Source organism: Neovison vison, chromosome 2 (assembly GCF_020171115.1).
Source record: "Neovison vison isolate M4711 chromosome 2, ASM_NN_V1, whole genome shotgun sequence".
Classification (NCBI taxonomy): domain Eukaryota; kingdom Metazoa; phylum Chordata; class Mammalia; order Carnivora; family Mustelidae; genus Neogale; species Neogale vison.
The window spans coordinates 104,965,189-104,985,670 of NC_058092.1; the positions used below are offsets into that span (position 1 = coordinate 104,965,189).

Consider the following 20,482-nt stretch of genomic DNA (forward strand, 5'->3'; position numbering starts at 1 on the left):
AGCTTTCCTCATCTAACGTGGGGACAATTCTAGTATCTATTTATAAGGTTACTGTGAGGGTTAAACGAGGAAAAAAAAAAAAACAAACTTGTAAAACACTCAGGACAGCGCCTCTCACTGGATCATTAACTGCAGTTATTGCAGTTATTGAATAACTGCAGTTATTTGGTTATTATAATTTATATCAGTGACACACTACTAATTATAAATTACTACGTCATAAATCCACTCAAAGCTGATGTTGTCATTGACCCCTAATCTAACATTTTGCTTCAATTTGTTCCCCATAATTCACTTGAGAAATTCCTTTTGGTAATGACAATTTTCATGATTTTAATTTCCTATCATTCAGAAGTTCCTGACTTTGGTCTCGGCTGTAAGTAAGAGGATTTTAGGGTCCAATGTATCACTGGTGCAAAAGGAACCGAGCACACCAGGCTTTTACATTCTTGCTGTGAATCGCTGGAGGACAGGGACCAGCCACGTCTTACTGAATTCTATAACCTCAGAGCCCCGCATAGTATGTATGCCCCTGGCGCAGAGTCAGTGTTGCTAATAAATGAATGGTGAGCATAGTGCGACCTCCCGTTACGCCGAGACGCCGGGAGCCGGCTGAGGACAACCGGAAAGAACGAAAATGAGCTCCTGCAGGCTAACTCGCAGATCGCTGGCGCCCAGACGTCGGCGCAGGACGCGTCCTCTGGCGGCGGCTGCGCGCTGGGTCTGGCCGGGGTGCGTCGGGAGGGAAGCGCGCGAGCGCCGCGGGGCGGAGCTTCTCGGGGCGCATGGAGAGTTCGGGCGCCGCGACGTGTGGGAGCCACATGCCCGGTTTCCTACGTGCTCTGAAGACCCGGAGCCGAGGCGAGGTGGCGCGGGCACTAGTGCAGGAGCAGGACCTAAGGCAATGGGGCCTGACAGGTCAGTGGCCCTGGCCCTGCTTCTTCCGGGGTCTGTGCACTTCTCGGGACCCGCTTCTGGCGGGCCAGAGGATCCCGCTCTAGGAACGGGCCTTCGGCGCTGCGGCTGGCGCGTCCTGTGGGTTGTTGTTGTTGTTGTTGTTTTTACCTGCGGGCTCCAGGGCCTTTCCTTCCCGCCCCTGCGGTGGGGTCGGGCACCGAGGACCCCGGTGTGGGGCCAGGCGGCCATAGCCCCCGCCGGCGCAGCGCGGGGTTGGCGGGCGTGGAATGAACGAGATTCCGGGCGGGGAGGCGACACCCGTCTGCAGCCTGGCACACTGGCTTCAGGGCGGAGGGACTCCGTGAGACTCCTGTCCCGAAGGTAAGACCTTTCTTTTTGAAGACGCAGAGGAGGTCCTGGCGCCCCAAGAATGTGAGTTTAAAGTTTCTCTTCGGTCAGTTAGGAGGCCTGAGCCCGGGGAGTTCATGAGTTGCTCCTGTAAAACTCTCAGAACTCTTCCGCTTGCTTCACATGTCTTCCTCATTTACCGTGCACGTGCGGTTCTTTGATAATTTCCCATTGGCTAATTCTTCCACAATGCTCTATTTTAAAATACGCCGCTAAGCGAAGTTTATTAGTCCTTACACACATACGTGTTTTTCCAGCCCTTTCCTAGAATCTCTGAAGCTCGAAGCTTTACAGACAGCGAAGGTGACACCTTGTCCTGTGGATGGAAAAACTCAGGCCCTCTTTTTTTATCTCCTCGCCTGGCTACGCTTGACTCACCAGCTGTCCGCTCCAGTCCTGTTTTTTGAATTATAAAATGGGGAATGCAGTGCATGCTTTAACTGTATGATAGAAACTTGGGTCAATAATAATCAGTGGTGTAGACTTTAATTCATTATTTATTACGTGCTACCGAGAGCCACATACTTGAAGTTGTTAGGTACAGAGGTGCGCAAAACAAAATCAGGCCCTGCCCTACCAGAGTTCCTACGGCGGGGACTGTTAGTGCTTCCAGAAGTATAAACTAATACTTATTGAACGATTGTTACATACTAAATGCCAAGGAAGTGAGATTTTGTTGATTCTCAGAATGAAACAAAAGATGTATTTCTGGATCCAGCTTAGAAGAGGAATGTAGGTGAATGGTTAGGATACAGACACGAATGAGAAAGACCTCTCCTTTGCTGTGTCTCTGAGGCTATGTGAATGAATGTGTCTGTGTTTTTAAGGAGTGTGTATCCAGCCTAAATAGAACCTTATGGACTGGTGTTTGTGTGGGTATCGTAACATATTTTTGTATGCCTTATTCTTTAAATGTGTTTTTAGGTGTGATGCTTTGAGAATTATTTGTGGGAGAAGGCTAGATGAGTGCGCTCATTGATACAGACTGCAGATAATAAATATATCTGGAGATATGTGTGTTATTTTAATAAATATATCTAGAGGATGTGTGTTATTTTAGTAAAAACGAGAAGAGAGAAGAGGTGCACCTTTGCTTGGGTGAATTAATAAATGAAGAAGGAAGTAGACAATGTGGAAACTTAGTGATGGGAACAATAAATTGTAGTGGAAGGAAAGAAAAAAATTGAAAACAGGTATACGCAAAAGAATAACCATTGGCTGTTATAGCCTGAAATTCCATTTCTATTTACTAGAATTTATATTTTGTAAAATGATTTTTTGAGAGTTGGTTAAAAATCCTTACTGATTTTTTCCTTATTACAGAAGTAGTACATGTTCTCTGTAAAACATTTAGAGTAATATTTTTTGCATAAAGAAAAAATTTAATTGCCATCATTGTCTTACTGTTTATATGTTCTTATTTATCGTGCCATCCTTGATCTGTGTGTGTCCGTATAATTTCTTTTTTTCCTTCTCTGAGATGGGTTGTGGAGGGAGGGAGAGGAGCAAAAATGGGGTTTCATATGCATACTTTTTGGAATCAGTTTTGTCTTCTATCATCATTTAGTCTTTTTAGTTATTTATTCTAAAAGATCATATTTAGTGGGTACAGATCTTTCAATGAATGGTTGTGTCATAGTTTAACCAGCCAAATATGTGGGTATTTGGGTTCTTACTTTTTTTGTGGTTATAAATAATACTAATAAATGTCCTTGTAACCAAATATTTATTATATCCATAAATTTTTAATTCTTCAAAGGCCGCGTTTCTATGCCAAAAAGTATGTGACATTTTTGCTCATTTTTCCACATTGTCATCAACGCTGGTATTTTCTTTTTTTTTTTCCAATTTATTTATTTTCAGAAAAACAGTATTCATTATTTTTTCACCACACCCAGTGCTCCATGCAAGCTGTGCCCTCTATAATACCCACCACCTGGTACCCCAACCTCCCACCCCCCCACCACTTCAAACCCCTCAGATTGTTTTTCAGAGTCCATAGTCTCTCATGGTTCATCTTCCCTTCCAATTTACCCCAAAGCACATACCCTCCCCAATGTCCATAACCCTACCCCCCTTCTCCCAACCCCCCTCCCCCCAGCAACCCACAGTTTGTTTCGTGAGATTAAGAGTCACTTATGGTTTGTCTCCCTCCCTATCCCATCTTGTTTCATGGATTCTTCTCCTACCCACTTAAGCCCCCATGTTGCATCACCACTCCCTCATATTAGGGAGATCATATGATAGTTGTCTTTCTCCGCTTGACTTATTTCGCTAAGCATGATACGCTCTAGTTCCATCCATGTTGTCGCAAATGGCAAGATTTCGTTTCTTTTGATGGCTGCATAGTATTCCATTGTGTATATATACCACATCTTCTTGATCCATTCATCTGTTGATGGACATCTAGGTTCTTTCCATAGTTTGGCTATTGTGGACATTGCTGCTATAAACATTCGGGTGCACGTGCCCCTTTGGATCACTACGTTTGTATCTTTAGGGTAAATTCCCAGTAGTGCAATTGCTGGGTCATAGGGCAGTTCTATTTTCAACATTTTGAGGAACCTCCATGCTGTTTTCCAGAGGGGTTGCACCAGCTTGCATTCCCACCAACAGTGTAGGAGGGTTCCCCTTTCTCCGCATCCTCGCCAGCATCTGTCATTTCCTGACTTGTTGATTTTAGCCATTCTGACTGGTGTGAGGTGATATCTCATTGTGGTTTTGATTTGTATTTCCCTGATGCCGAGGGATATGGAGCACTTTTTCATGTGTCTGTTGGCCATCTGGATGTCTTCTTTGCAGAAACGTCTGTTCATGTTCTCTGCCCATTTCTTGATTGGATTATTTGTTCTTTGGGTGTTGAGTTTGTTAAGTTCTTTATAGATTTTGGACACTAGTCCTTTATCTGATATGTCATTTGCAAATATCTTCTCCCATTCTGTCAGTTGTCTTTTGGTTTTGTTAACTGTTTACTTTGCTGTGCAAAAGCTTTTGATTTTGATGAAATCCCAAAAATTCATTTTTGCCCTTGCTTCCCTTGCCTTTGGCGATGTTCCTAGGAAGATGTTGCTGCGGCTGAGGTCGAAGAGGTTGCTGCCTGTGTTCTCCTCAAGGATTTTGATGGATTCCTTTCTCACATTGAGGTCCTTAATCCATTTTGAATCTATTTTTGTGTGTGGTGTAAGGAAATGGTCCAATTTCATTTTTCTGCACGTGGCTGTCCAATTTTCCCAACACCATTTATTGAAGAGGCTGTCTTTTTTTCCATTGGACATTCTTTCCTGCTTTGTCGAAGATTAGTTGACCATAGAGTTGAGGGTCTATTTCTGGGCTCTCTATTCTGTTCCATTGGTCTATGTGTCTGTTTTTGTGCCAGTACCATGCTGTCTTGATGATGACAGCTTTGTAATAAAGCTTGAAGTCTGGAATTGTGATGCCACCAACTTTGGCTTTCTTTTTCAATATCCCTTTGGCTATTCGAGGTCTTTTCTGGTTCCATATAAATTTTAAAATTATTTGTTCCATTTCTTTGAAAAAGATGGATGGTACTTTGATAGGAATTGCATTAAATGTGTAGATTGCTTTAGGTAACGCTGGTATTTTCTGATTTGAGTAGTTATGATGAGCACTATGAATTGTGTAAAACAGATGAAGCACACACCTGTACCCCTGAAACAAATAACACATTTTATGTTAATTTAAAAAAATAATAAAAAGGGGGTGCCTGGGTGGCTCAGTGGGTTAAGCAACTGCCTTTGGCTCAGGTCATGATCCTGGAGTGCCAGGATCGAGTCCCGCATGGGGCTCCCTGCTTGGCAGGGAGTCTGCTTCTCCCTCTGATCCTCCCCCTTCTCATACTCTCTCCCTCTCTCAAATAAATGAATAAAATCTTTAAAATAAATAAATAAATAAAAAGGAAAAAAAAGTTCTTTTGTTATTTAATATTTGTTTCCTCGTATTTTTTTTTTAAGGATTTTATTTATTTGACACAGAGAGATCACAAGCAGGCAGAGAGGCAGGCAGAGAGAGAGAGAGAGAGAGAGGAGGAAGCAGGCTCCCTGCTGAGAAGAAAGCCCGATGCGGGACTCGATTCCAGGTCCCTGAGATCATGACCTGAGCCGAAGGCAGCGGCTTAACCCACTGAGCCACCCAGGCGCCCTGTTTCCTAGTATTGATGAACACTTGGATATTGGTTTTTCTTCTTGTTCCTTGCGTATTTATGCTCTTTACCCATTTTTTAACTGTCTTTTGCTTTGTTCTTTCTTGCATTGATATTAAATATTTGCCACAGATATTGGGAATATGTTTTCTAGTTTGTGTTTTGATTTTGATGAGGTATGTGAGAGTGTGTGTGTGTGTGTGTGTGTATTTCAGTGGCGATGTTTAAGAATTCTTTGTAGTCAAATCTTCAGCATTTTTCTAAATGATTTTTGCCTTTAGTATGTTTGCTTAGGTGGGGCTTTACTACGAATTTATTGTTGTTGTCTTAATATTTTTTTTCTAGTATAGTTGTGATCTCTTTATATTTAAATTTTTATTTCCCCAGAAATTTATTAGGAAGGAACTTGATTCTTTTTTTTTCCTCTCTCTCAAATATGTAATGAATTAGCCACTTTCTGAAAATTAGTGAAACAAGTATTTTGTTCTGCGGTATTCTTCCCAGTGATTAAAAAAACTTTTAGTTGGGAGCACCTGGGTGACTCAGTTGGTTAAGTGACTGCTTTTGGCTCAGGTCATGATCCTGGCGTCCTGGGGTTGAGTCCTGTGTGGGATTCCCTGCCTATCAGAGAGCCTGCTTCTCCCTTTCCCTTTGCTTGCTGCTCTCCCTGCTTGTGCTCACTCTCTTTTTTTCTCTCTGTCAAATAAATAAATAAAATCTTAAAGAAAAAAAAAACACCAAAAAACCTTTTAGTTGATCTTCCTCTCCTGAATAGTGTCGCAGATATATCCCATACATTCCAGTGAACTTTAGAAACTCAAAGTATATTGGATCATAAAAGTATGTCAAGATCACTTTGTTTTTGTAACATGTAGACCTATTACTCGTGCTGTTTTTGCCTGCTTTTCCAGGACAGGCATACCTCAGAGATACTGCAGGTTCATTTGGTTAAAGAGCACTGCAATAAAGTGAGTATTGCAGTAAAGGTAGTCAAGTGAATTTTTTTGTTTTCCAGTGCGTATAAAGGTTGTATGTATGTTTATACTATACTGTAGTCTACTAAGTATGCAATAGCATCATGTCAAAAAAACCAAACCAAAAACCCAGTGTACATACCTTAATTAAAAAATATTTGCTGAAAAATACTAACCTATCATCTGAGCTTTCAGTAAATTATAATCACTGATCACAGATTACCATAACCAATACAGCAGTAATGAGAAAGTTTGAAATGTTGTGAGAATTATCAAAATGTGACAGAGACACTTTATAAAAAAATTAACATATAATGTATTATTTGCTTCAAGGGTACAGGTCTGTGAATCATCAGTCATTCACAACTCACAGCACTCAACCATAGCACATACCCTCCCCAATGTCCATTACCCAGTCGTCCTGTCCCTTCCACCCCCTTCCACTAAAGCAGCCCTCAGTTTGTTTCATGAGATTAATAGTCTCTTATGGTTTCTCTCCCTCCCCCGTCCCATCTGGTTTCATTTTTTCTCTCCCTACCCCCCACGATCCTCACCCTGTCTCTCGAATTCCTGACAGACACTTTAAAGTGAGCAAATGCTGTTGGAAAAATGGCACTTATAGACTCATTTAACTCAGGGTCCTCACAGACCTTTAATTTGTAAAAACAGAACAAAACAAAAACAAAAACGTGTTGTTAGACGCTGTGTTAGCATCTGTGAAGGGCAATAAAGTGAAGCACAATAAAATGAGGTATTCCTGTACCCCTCACCCTCCTGAGACGTGGGCAAGGGAATTCACACAACTCTGTGATGGGTGTAGCTGATGGGCACCCACATTTCTTTCTTCCCAAACCCCCAAGCCTGCCTTATCATATCCTTGAGGCTTTAAAGCAAAAGACTACATTTCCCAGACTCCCTTCTAGTTCTGTTGTACATGATGGGTGTGGGAGATTTGAAAGGGGGAAATGTGGGAGAAGCCCCAGTCTGGGAGGGATTTGGGTTTTCTGCATTTCTCTTGGAGACTAGTCCTAACTTCAGGGAGGTTAAGTGAATACTGAACATCCATTTTACTGGCAAGGACTGTAGCTGAGGTGGGAAGGGTCCTGGAGCTGACAGTTGGACTAATGGTCTTGTGAGATAAGGAAAATACATACTGGCTCTGTCCCCTGGTTCCCAGAATAGGGTTCCTGAAACCCTTGTAATGTCCAGGGTGGCAGTAGTATCTTTTGTTCTAACGAGGTGACGCTGGGTATGTTCCTAGATGGCTCTTGGGTGGGGGCTGATCACAAGAAAGGACAAACCATAATTAGAAGCTTAGAATTTTCAGCTCCATTCCCCGTTCTATTGAGATGGGAAGAGGGCTGACAATGAAGTTAATGATTGATGGTGGCTACGTGATGAGGCTGCCATTAAAAATCTGAGAGATACAGGGTTTGGAGAGGATAGAATGGGATTGTTTTCTTAATATCTCTAGTAGCTTGTTATAAGTGTATAGAATTGCAACAGACTTCTGTGTATTGATTTTTTAAAGATTTTATTTACTTATTTGACAGAGATCACAAGTAGGCAGAGAGGCAGACAGAGAGAGAGGAGGAAGCAGGCTTCCCGCTGAGCGGAGAGCCCGATGCGGGACTCTCGATCCCAGGACCCTGAGATCATGACCTGAGCCGAAGGCAGCGGCTTAACCCACTGAGCCACCCAGGCGCCCCTGTGTATTGATTTTATATCCTGCAACTTTACCGAATTAGTTTATGCTAATAGTTTTTTTGATGGCATCTTTAGGGCTCTTTATATAAATCTTCTGCAAATAGTGACATTTTTATTTCTTCCTTCCTTTCTGAATTGGATGCCCTTTTTTTTCTTTCCTAATTGCTGTGGTTAGGACTTCCAATATTATGTTGAATAAAAGTGACAAAAATGGGAATCTTTGTCTTGTTCCTGATCTTAGAGGAAAAGCTTTCAGCTTTTCACCATTGAATATGATTTTTGCTGTGGGCTTGTCTTATATGGCCTTTATTATACTGAGGTGCATTCCCTCTATACCCACTTTGTGTACAATTTTTATTGTAAATGGGTTTTGATTTTTGTTAAATGCTTTTTTGGCATCTATGAGATCACATGATTTTTATCTTTCATTTTCTTAATGGGGTATATCAAATTGATTGATTTGTGAATGTTTATCCTTTTATCCCTGGAATAAATCCCACTTGATCGTGATGTGTGATCCTTTTAATGTATTTTTGAATTCAGTTTTCTTTTTTTTTTTGTTGTTTTGTTTTAAAGATTTTATTTATTTATTTGATGGAGAGAGACACAGCAAGAGAGGGAACACAAGCTGGGGGAGTGGGAGTGAGGGAAGCAGGCTTCCTGCTAAGCAGGGAGTCAGATGCAGGGCTTGATCCCAGGACCTTGGGATCATGACCTCAGCTGAAGACAGACACTTAATGACTTGATCCACCCAGGTACCCCTTGAATTCAGTTTTTAAATACTTTGTAGAGGTTTTGCATCTGTGTTCTTCAGGGACATTGACCTATAATTTTCTTGGGGTGTCCTTGTCTGGTTTTGGTATCAGGGTATTATTGAAGTTGGAAGTGTTACCCCCTCCCCCCCTTTTTTAAGAAGACTGAAAAGAATTGGTATTAATTTTTCTTTGAATGTTTAGTAGAATTTATCAGTGAAGTCATCTGGTTCTGGACTTCTGTTTTTTGGGAGTTTTTTTTTTTTTAAGATTTTATTTGATAGATCACAGGTAGGCAGAGAGGCAGGCAGAGAGAGGGGGAAGCAGGTTCCCCACCGAGCAGAGAGCCCAATGTGGGGCTTGATCCCAGGACCCCGAGACCATGACCTGAGCCGAAGGCAGAGGCCCAACCCACTGAGCCACCCAGACACCCCTGGGAGGTTTTGATTACTGATTCAATCTCTTTACTAGTAATTGGTCTGTTCAGAATTTCTATTTCTTCAAGAGTCAGCTTTGGAGGGTTGTATATTTCTAAAAATATATTGATTTATTTTAGGTTGTTCAGTTTATTGGTATATAATTGTTCATAGTCGTCTCTTATGGTATATAATTGTTCATAGTCTCTTATGCTCATTTGTATTTCTGTCGTGTTAGTTAACAACATTTCCTCTTTCATTTTTTAAAAACATTTTATTCATTTGAGAGAGAGAGTGAGTAAGGGGAGAGTCAGAAGGAGAGAGAGAGAATCTCAAGCATGGAGTTGGATATGGGGCTTGATCCCATGACCCTGAGATCAGGGTCTTGATTTGAAACCAAGAGTTGGACGCTTAACCAACTGAGCCACCCAGGTGCCCCTCCTCTTTCATTTCTGATTGTGTTTATTTGAATCCCTTTTTTTCTTGGTGGATCTAGCTAAAGGGTTGCCAGTTTTTATCTCTTCAAAGAACCATCTCTTGGTTTCACTGATCTTTTCTATTGTCTTCTTAGTTTCTTTTTCATTTATTTCTGTTCTGGTCTTTGTTATTTCATTCCATCTACTAACATGGTCTTTATTTGTTCTTCTTTTTCTAGTTCCTATTAGCGTAAAGTTAGGTTGTTAATGAGAGATTTTTCTTGTTACTTGAGATAAGCATTTAAATCTCCGTGAGCGTCCCTTATTAGAACTGCTTTCGCCACATCCCGTAAGTTTTGATATGTGTATTTACATTTTCATTTGTCTCAGGTGTTTTTTAATTTTGCTTTTGATTTTTTCACTGACTCATTATTTGTTCAGTAGCATGTTGCTTAATCATATATGAGAATTTTCCAGTTTTCTTTTTGTAATTGATTTCTGGTTTCACACCATTGTCATCAGAAAAGATGCTTGATATGATTTCATTCTTAATTTAAGGCTTGTTTTGTGGCCTAACATATGAGTGATCCTGGAGAATGTTCCATGTGCACTTGAGAAGTTGTGCCTTCTGGTGCTTTTGGATGGAATGTTCTATATGCATCTGTTAAGTCCATCTGGTCTAATGTCTCATTTAAGACTGATGTTTTCTTATTGATTTTTTTTTGTCTGGATGATCTAACCATTAGTGTAAATTGGGGTATTAGAATCTCTTACTATTATTTTATTTCTGTCTCTTACTAGTATTGTACTTCTTGCTATTGTATTCTCCTTTTAGGACTGTTAACATTTGCTTTATATATTTAGGTTTTCCTATTTTGGGTGCATAAATATTTACAAATTGTATATCCTCTTGTTTAACCCCTTTACTATTATATAATGTGCTTCTTTATCTCTTATTACAGTCTTTGTTTCAAAGTATTTTGTCTGATACAAGTATAGCTGCCCCCAATTTCTTTTGGTTTCCATTTGCATGGTATTTCCTTTTCCATCCTTTTACTTTAAATCCTTATGTCTGATGTGAGTTGCTTGTAGGCAGCCTGTAGGTGGGTCTTGTTTTTTTGTTTTTTTAAGATTTTATTTATTTATTTGACAGAGATAGAGATCACAAGCAGGCAGAGAGGCAGGCAGAGAGAGAGGGGGAAGCAGGCTCCCTGCTGAGCAGAGAGCCCGATGTGGGGCTCGATCTCAGGACCTGGAACCATGACCTGAGCCGAAGGCAGAGGCTTTAACCCACTGAGCCACCCAGGCGCCCCCCCCCCCCTTTTTTTTTTAATCCACTTAGCCCCTTTGTCTTTTGACTAGAGAATTTAGTCCGTGAACACCTCACAGGATTATTATAGTATGTGCTTATTATTGCCATTTTGTTAATTCTTTTCTGGTGGTTTTGCAGTTCTTTTGTTCCTTTGTCTCTTGCTTTCTTCCTTTGTGGGCGGATGATTTTCTATAGCAGTATGTTTGGGTTCCTTTCTTACTATCTTTTGTGTATCGACTAAAGGTTTTTGCTTTGTGGTTACCATGAGGATTACATATAACAACTTACATGTGTAGCTCTTTTAAGTTGATAATAACTTAATTTTGAACTCATTGTAAACCTTTACATTTTTACTCTTCCCCCACCAGTACATTTTATGTTTTTGATATCACGTTTTACAGCTTTTAATCTTTTGTTTACCTTATTTAATTATTATAGTTACAGTTATTTTTGCTACTTTTGTCTTTTAACCTTCATACTAGTTTTATAAGTGATTAATCCACTCCATTTAGTATATATTTACCTTTACCGGTAAGAGTTCTACTTTTACATGTTTTGTTATTATTAATGCCTTTCTTTCATCCCAAAGAGATCCCTTTAACATTTCTTATAAGGCTGGTTTAGAGGTGATGAAATCCTTCAGATTTTGCTTATTGGGAAAACTGTATTTTCTTCAGTTTTGAATGATAACATTGCTGGGTAGAGTACTCTTGGTTGGAAATCTTTTTCTTTCAGTACTTTGAATATATTGTGCCACTTTTCTGGCCTGCGAAGTTTCTGCTGATAAATATGCCAGTTGTCTTATAGGAGGTCCCATATACATATCAAGTTGTATTTCTCTTACTGCCTTTTTAGTATTTTCTGTCTTTTTTTTTTAAATGATTTTTATTAACATATAATGTATTATTTGCCCCATGAGTACAGGTCTGTGAATTGTCAGGCTTGCAAACTTCACAGCACTCACCATATCACATACCCCTGCCAACGTCCATAACCCAGCCACCATCTCCATGCTTCCTCTCCCCGCAGCAACCCTCAGTTTGTTTTGTGAGATTAAGAGTCTCTTATGGTTTATCTCTCTCCTGATCTCATTGTTTCATTTTTTCCTTCCCTACCCCGCAGACCCCCCACTCTGCCTCTCAATTTCCTCATATCAGGGAGATCATAGGATAATTGTCTTTCTCTGATTGACTTATTTTGCTCAATATAATACCCCCTAGTACCATCCATGTTGTTGCAAATGGCAAGATTTCATTTCTTTTGTGGCTGCATAGTATTCCATTGTATATATATACCACATTTTCTTTATCCATTCATCTATTGATGGACATCTAGGTTCTTTCCATAGTTTGGCTATTGTGGACATTGCTGGTATAAACATTTGGGTGCACATGCCCCTTTGGATCACTACATTTGTAAATACCCAGTAGTGTGATTGCTGGGTCGTGGGGTAGCTCTATGCTGTTTTCCAGAGTGGCCGCACCAGCTTGCATTCCCACCAACAGTGTAGTAGCGTTTCCCTTTCTCTACATCCTCTCCAACGTCTGTTGTTTCCTGACTGGTTAATTTTAGCTGTTTTGACTGGTGTGAGGTGTTACCTCATTATGGTTTTGATTTGTATTTCTCTGATGCTGAGTGATGTTGAGCACTTTTTCTTGTATCTGTTGGCCATCTGGATATCTTCTTTGCAGAAATGTCTGTTCATGTCTTCTGCCTATTACTTGATTGGATTATTTGTTCTTTGGATGTTGAGTTTGGTAAGTTCTTTATAGATTTTGGATACTAGCCCTTTATCTGGTCCATCATTTGCAAATATCTTCTCCCATTCTGTCAGTTGTCTTTTGGTTTTGTTGACTGTTTCCCTTGCTGTGCAAAAGCTTTTGATCTTGATGAAGTCCCAGTAGTTCGTTTTTGCCCTTGTTTCCCTTTCCTTTGGCAGTGTTTTGAGGAAGAAGTTGCTGTGGCTGAGGTCGAAGAGGTTGCTGCCTGTGTTCTTCTCAAGAATTTTGATGGATTCCTGTCTCACATTGAGGTCTTTCATCCATTTTAAGTCTATTTTTGTGTGTAGTGTAAGGAAATTGTCCAGTTTCATTCTTGTGCATGTGGCTGTCCAATTTTCCCAACACCATTTGTTGAAGATACTGTCTTTTTTTCCATTGGGAATTCTTTCCCACTTTGTTGAAGGTAGTTGACCATAGAGTTGAGGGTCCATTTCTGGGCTCTCTCTTCTGTTCCACTGATCTATATGTCTGTTTTTGTGCCAGTACTTTACTGTCTTGTTAGTTACAGTTTTGTAATAGAGCTTGAAGTCTTGAATTTTGATGCTACCAACTTTGGCTTTCTTTTTCAACATTGCTCTGGCTATTTGGGGTCTTTTCTGTTTCCATATAAATTTTAGGATTATTTGTTCCATTTCTTTGAAAAAAAATTGATGGTATTTTGATAGGGATTGCATTAAATGTGTAGATTGCTTTAGGTAGCATTTTCACAATATTTGTTCTTCCAATCCATGAGCATGGAACTTTTTCCATTTCTTTGTGTCTTCCTCAGTTTCTTTCATGAGCACTTTATAGTTTTCTGAGTACAGATTCTTTGTCCCTTTGGTTAGGTTTATCCCTAGGTATCTTACGGTTTGGGGTGTAATTGTATATGGAATTGACTCCTTAGTTTCTCTTTCTTCTGCTGGCCCCTCCTCCCATGGACTATCTTCCCATCACTTCGGATTCACTTCTCCGCACGTCCTAGCCTTCAGAAACTGGCCAATTTTCTGTTCCTAGAATTGCTGCTCATCTCTTCTAGCTCCTGTTGAGTTTTTAGGTGTTTGGAATGGTTTGAAAACTACCTAACTGACCCCTGGGACCTGATTTCATTTCATTCTGCTACTTTTCCGCCATCTTGCCTCTCACCCGGTCTTTAACTTTTGCCATTTATATTATAATTTACTTGTGGGTCTGTTTGGATTCATCTTACTTGGAACTCTTTGGACTTACTGGATATGATTTTTTTTTTTTCTTTCCCTTTCCTAGGTTACAGGCATTTTCAGCCATTTCTTTTTAAAAAAATTTTTTTAAAATTTTATTTAAATCCAATTAATTAATATATAGTGTATTATTAATTTCAGAGATAGAATTGAGTGGTTCTTCAGTCTTATATAACACTGAGTGCTCATTATATCACATGCCCTCCTTAATGCCAGTCACCTAGTTACCCATCGCCCTCCACTGCACCCCCGCCTCCAGCAACCCTCAGTTTGTATCCTATGGTTAAGAGTCTCTTATGATTTGTCTTCTCTCTGGTGTTGTCTTTTTTTATTTTTCTCTCCCTCCCCCTATGTTCTGATTAGTTTTTTAAAATTTCACATATTAGTGAAATCATACAATAATTTTTTTTCTCAGGTTGACTTACTTCACTTAGTATAATGCCCTCTAGCTCCTTCATGTTATTACAAATGGCAAGATTTCATTCTTTTTAATGGCTGAGTAGTATTCCAATTTATGTATATATACCACATCTTCTTTATCCATTCATCTGTCAGTGGACATCTGGGCTCTTTCCATAATTTGACTATTGTGGACATTGCTGCTATATACAGTGGGGTGCAGGTACCCTTTTGGATCACTACATTTGCATCTTTGGAGTAAATACCTAGTAGTGCAGTTGCTGGGTTGTAGGGTAGCTCTAGTTTTAACTTTTTGAGGAAGCTCCATACGCTTTTCCAGAGTGGCTGCACCAGCTTGCATTCCTACCAGCAGTGTAAGAGGAATTCCCCTTTTCTGTATCCTCATCAACATTTGTTGTTTCCTGACTTGTTTATTTTAGCCATTCTGACTGCCGTGAAGTGAAATCTCGTGCTTTTGATTTGTATTTCCGTGATGCTGAGTGATGTTGAACATTTTTTCATGGGTCTTTTGGCAATACCTTCTTTGAAGAAGTGTCTTCTCATGTCTTCTGCCATTTTTTAAAAAAGATTTATTTATTTGTTTGACAGAGATCACAAGTAGGCAGAAAGGCAGGCAGAGAGAGAGGAGGAAGCAGGCTCCCTGCTGAGCAGAGACCCTATGCGGGACTTGATCCCAGGACTCTGGGATCAAGACCTGAACTGAAGGCAGAGGCTTTAACCCACTGAGCCACCCAGGTGCCCCATGTCTTCTGCCATTTTTTGACTGTTTTTGTTTGTTTTTTGGGTGTTGAGTTTGGTAAGTTCTTCATAGGTTTTGCATACTACCCCTCAATCTGATGAGACATTTACAAGTATCTTCTCCCATTTTGTCGGTTGTCTTTTGGTTTTGTTGACAGTTTCCTTGACAGTGTAAAAAGCTTTTTATCTTGGTGAAATCCCAATAGTTCACTTTTGCCTTAGTTTCTCTTGCCGTTGGAGATATGTCTAGCAAGAATTTGCTGCACCTGAGGTCAAAAAGGTTGCTACCTGTGTTCTCTTCTAGGATATTGATGGTTTCCTAGCTCACATTTAGGTCTTTCATCCATTTTTTTTTTAATTAAATTTTGTTTATTTATTTGACAGAGAGAGAGAGATCACAAGTAGGCAGAGAGGCAGGCAGGGAGAGAGGGAGAAGCAGGCTCCCCGCTGAGCAGAGAGCCCGATGCGGGGCTCGATCCCAGGGCCCTGAGATCATGACCTGAGCCGAAGGCAGAGGCCTAACCCACTGAGCCACCCAGGTGCCCCCTTTCATCCATTTTTAATTTATTTTTGTATATAGTGTAAGAAAATGGTCCAGTTTCATTCTTCTACATGTGGCTGTCCAATTTTCTCAACACCATTTGTGAAGAGATTGTCTTTATTCCGCTTTCTTGTTTTGTCGAAGATTAGTTGGCCATACAGTTGAGGGTCCATTTCTGGGTTCTCTCTTCTGTTCCATTGATCTATGGGTCTGTTTTTATTTTTATTTTTATTTTTTTTTAAAGATTTTATTTATTTATTTGACAGAGATCACAGGTAGGCAGAGAAGCAGGCAGATAGAGAGGAAGGGAAGCAGGCCCCCTGCTGAGCAGAGAGCCCGATGTGGGACTCGATCCCAGGACCCTGAGATCATGACCTGAGCCGAAGGCAGCGGCTTAACCCACTGAGCCACCCAGGCGCCCCTGGGTCTGTTTTTATGCCAGTACCATACTGTCTTGATGATGACAGCTTTGTAATAGAGCTTGAAGTCTGGCTTTGTGATGCCACAAGCTTTGGTTTTCTTTTAGGGCCTTTTCTGGTTCCATACATATTTTAGGATTATATGTTCCAGTTCTGAAAAATGTTGAAGGTGTTTTGATAGGGATTGCGTTGAATATATAGATTGTTCTAGGTAGCACAGACATTTTAACAATATTTCTTCTTCCGATCCATGAGCATGAAATATTTTTCCATTTCTTTGTGTCTTCCTCAATTTCTTTCATGAATGTATTATAGTTTTCAGAGTATAAGTCCTTTATTTCTTTGGTTAGGTTTATTCCTCGGTATCTTACAGTTTGGGATGTAATTGTAAGTGGGATCAACTCCTTAATTTCTCTTTCTTCTGTCTTGTTGTTAGTGTATAGAAATGCTGTTGATTTCTATGCACTGATTTTTCCTTCCTGCCACTTCGCTGAATTTCTGTATGAGTCCTAGCGATTTGGGGGTAGAGTCTTTTGGGTTTTCCACATAGCGTATTATGTCATCTCCAGAGAGTGATAGTTCAACTACTTCTTTGCCAGTTTGGACGCCTTCTATTTCTTTTTGTTGTCTGATTGCTGGGTAGGATTTCTAGTACTCTGTTGAACAACAATGATGAGAGTGGACATCCTTGCCCTGTTCCTGACCTTGAGGGAAAAGCTCTGTTTTTCCCCACTGAGAATGATATTCGTTGTGTGCTGCTGCCCGTCGGAACAATTTGTTACTTAAACTGTAACCCCTGGAGGATTTTACTAGTTGCCAAGCACATTTAGATATGGCCTTAAGAAATACATATACTGACAACAGGTCTTTGGTGAGAAGGACGATGTACGACCATGAAGCTGGGCAGCTGGGGATGCCCAGCTCGCTCAGGGCGGAAGGCCGCCCCTTGACAGAAGCCCGGCAACCGGGAACGCCTGGCCCGTCCAGTGCGGAAGGCCTCCTGCTTCAGGGAAGCCGAGCACCTAGGAACGCTGGGTCAGCTCAGGGTGGAACGAAAACCGCCTGCTTCCTTTTTTCGTTGTTGCTTCTTTCTCTTCCCAGAAGTTCTCATTGTTAGTTAGATGAGTCCTTTGAATGTGCTTGGTTAACTATAAACCTTACCCTCCTCCTTGCTTGCCTGCCGTTTTGCACACACAGTACTTTTGTTGGCTATTGTTTTCTACCTAATAAAAGTGAGACTGTGGAGTTGCTCATGGCAGCAGTCCTTTTCGGCTGTTGTCCCCTGCTCCCAGTCTTTTCCAGCTGACTTGTTTGTGCCTAATTCTTCTCTCGTCACCGACTGGAAGTGGCATTTGTGGGCTTTCTTATGTGCCTTTCATGATATTGAGGTATGTTCCTTCTATCCCTACACTGAGAAGAGTTTTAATCAAGAAAGGATGTTGTGCTTTGTCAAATGGCTTTTCTACATCTATTGAGAGGATCCAGTGGTTCTTTTAATGTAGTGTATAACATTGATTTGTGGATGTTGAACCACCCTTGCATCCCACTTGGTTGTGGTGAATAATCCTTTTAATGTAGTGTTGGATCCTATTGGCTAGTATCTTGGTGAGAATTTTTGCATCCATGTTCTTCAGGGATATTAGTCTGTAATTCTCCTTTTTTGGTGGGCTCTTTGGTACAGGGATCAACACAATGCTGGCCTCAGAATGAGTTTAGAAGTTTTCCTTCCATTTCTTTTTTTTTTTTTTTTTTAAAGATTTTATTTATTTATTTGACAGAGAGAAAGAGAGAGATCACAAGTAGGCAGAGCAGCAGGCAGAGAGAGAGGGGTTAGCAGGCTTTCTGCTGAGCAGAGAGCCGGATGTGGGACTTGATCCCAGGACCCTGAGACCATGACCTGAGCCAAAGGCAGAGGCTTAACCCACTGAGCCACCCAGGCACCCCCATTTCAGTTTTTTTTGAAATAGCTTCAGAAGAATAGGTATGAATTCTTCTTTACATGTTTGGTAGAGGGTGCCTTTTTTTCTTTTCTCTTGATAAGTCTGGCCAAGAGTTTCTCAATCTTTTAATTCTTTCACAGAGCCAGCTCCTAGTGTCATTGATCTGTTCTACTCTTCTTCTAGTTTCTATTTCATTGATTTCTCCTCTAATCTTTATTTCTCTTCTGGTGGTTTTGGGCTTTATTTGGTGTTCTTTCTGCAGCTCCTTTAGGTTCAGTTGTGTATTTGAGACCTTTCTTGTTTCTTGAGATAGCTTTGTATTGCTAAAAGCTTTCCTCTTAGGACTGCCTTTGGTGCATCCCAAAGGTTTTGAACAGTTGTGTTTTCATTTTCATTTGTTTTCCAAAAACAAATGAAACAAAATTAAAATTCTTCTTTAATTTCCTGATTGACCCATTCATTCTTTAGTGGGATGCTTTTTAGCCTCCATGTATTTGTGTTCCTTCCAAATTTCCTCCTGTGATTAAGCCCAAGTTTTAAAGCACTGTGATCTGAAAATATTCATGGAATGATCTCAGTCTTTTGGTACTAGTTGAGCTCTGATTTTGAACCAGCATGTGACCTATTCTAGAGAATGTTCCATGTACACTCAAGAAGAATGTGTATTTTGTTGCTGTAGGATGGAATGCTCTGTATATACCTGTGTTGTCCATCTGTTCCAGTGTGTCATTGAAAGCCCTTGTTTCCTTGTTGATCTTCTGCTTAGGTAATGTGTCCATTCCTCTGAGTGGGGTGTTAAATTTCCCTGCTATTACTCTATTATTATAAATGTGTCTTTCTGTTTTGTTATTGTTTTATATAATTGGCTGTTCCCATGTTAGGGACATAAATATTTACACTTATTAAATTTCTTTGTTGGATAGACCCTTTACCTATTATATGGTGTCCTCCTTCATCTCTTATTACAGTGTTTGGTTTAAAAATCTAATTTATCTGATACAAAGATTGCTATCCCAGCTTTCTTTTGATGATAAATTGTTCACCCCCCCACTTTCAATCTGGAAGTGTTTTGGGGTCTAAAATGAGTCTCTTGTAAATAGCATATTGATGGTTCTTGCTTTTTTATCCGATCTTATATCCTCTGTCTTTTGATTAGAACATTTATCACATTTACATTCAGAGTAATTATTGAAAAGGTATAAATTTTGTGCCATTGTATTATCTGCAGTGTCAGTGGTTCTGCATATTGTCTCTGTTCCTTTTTGGTCCATGTTACTTTTTTTTTTTTTTAAAGATTTTATTTATTTATTTGACAGAGAGAGATCACAAGTAGGCAGAGAGGCAGGCAGAGAGAGAGAGAGAGAGAAGGAAGCAGGCTCCCCGCTGAGCAGAGAGCCCGATGCGGGACTCGATCCCAGGACCCTGAGATCATGATCTGAGCCTAAGGCAGGGGCTTAACCCACTGAGCCATCCAGGCACCCCTGGTCCATGTTACTTTTGAGCTGTCTCTTCACTTACAGGATCCCCTTAATATTTCTTGCAGGGCTGGTTTAGTGATCACAAATTCTTTTAGTTTCTGTTTGTCTGGAAACTCTTTAGCTCTTCTTTTCTGAATGACATCCTTGCTAGATAAAGTATTCTTGGTTGCATATTTTTCTCATATAGCACTTTGAATATATCATGGTAGTCCTTTCTGGCATGCCAGGTGTCTGTGGATAGGTGTGGTGCCAGCTTTATGTTTCTCTCCTTATAGGTTAAGGTCCTCTAGTCTGGAGCTGCTTTCAGGATTTCCTTTGTCTCTGAAATTTGCAAGCTTCACTATTTTTTTTTTTAAAGATTTTATTTATTTATTTGACAGACAGAGATCACAAGTAGGCAGAGAGGCAGGCACAGAGAGAGAGGAAGAAGCAGGCTCCCTGCCGAGCAGAGAGCCCGATGCGGGACTCGATCCCAGGACCCCGAGATCATGACCCACTGAGCCACCCAGGCGCCCAAGCTTCACTATTTTATGTCAAGGTGTGCAGCCCTTTTTTAAAATTGGTTTTGGGGGAGTGGTTCTCTGTGCCTTCTGAACTTGAATGCCTGTTTCCTTCCCCATGTTGGAGAAGTTCTCAGCTATAATTTGTTCCAATATACCTTCTGCCCCCTCTTCCTCTTCTTCTGGGACCTCAATTATTCTAATAATATTTTGCTCTCTAGTATCATTTATTTCCCAAATTCTCTCTTCGTGGTCCAGTAGTTGTTTATCTTTTTCTCAGTTTCTTTATTCTGCATCATTTTCTTTTCTTTTTTTTATTAGTGATTTTACTTATTTATTAGAGAGGGAGAGAGTGCGCGTGCATGTGCGCACAAGCAGGAGGGTGGTAGCAGGCAGTGGGAGAGGGAGAGACATTCTCCCTGCTG

The 20,482-nt window shown here is 40.5% G+C and overlaps 1 protein-coding gene across 2 annotated transcripts in view; it reads left to right on the forward strand.

The window, feature by feature from the left end:
* The first annotated feature begins 774 nt into the window (after positions 1-774).
* Positions 775-20,482, forward strand: part of CHD1L (chromodomain helicase DNA binding protein 1 like) — an 82,088-nt gene continuing 62,380 nt past the window's right edge. For both annotated transcript variants that reach the window (XM_044239059.1, XM_044239060.1), the window contains exon 1: positions 775-918. In XM_044239059.1, coding sequence (XP_044094994.1) covers positions 786-918 — 133 coding nt within the window. In that variant the 5' untranslated portion in view covers positions 775-785. The remainder of the gene's footprint in view (positions 919-20,482) is intronic.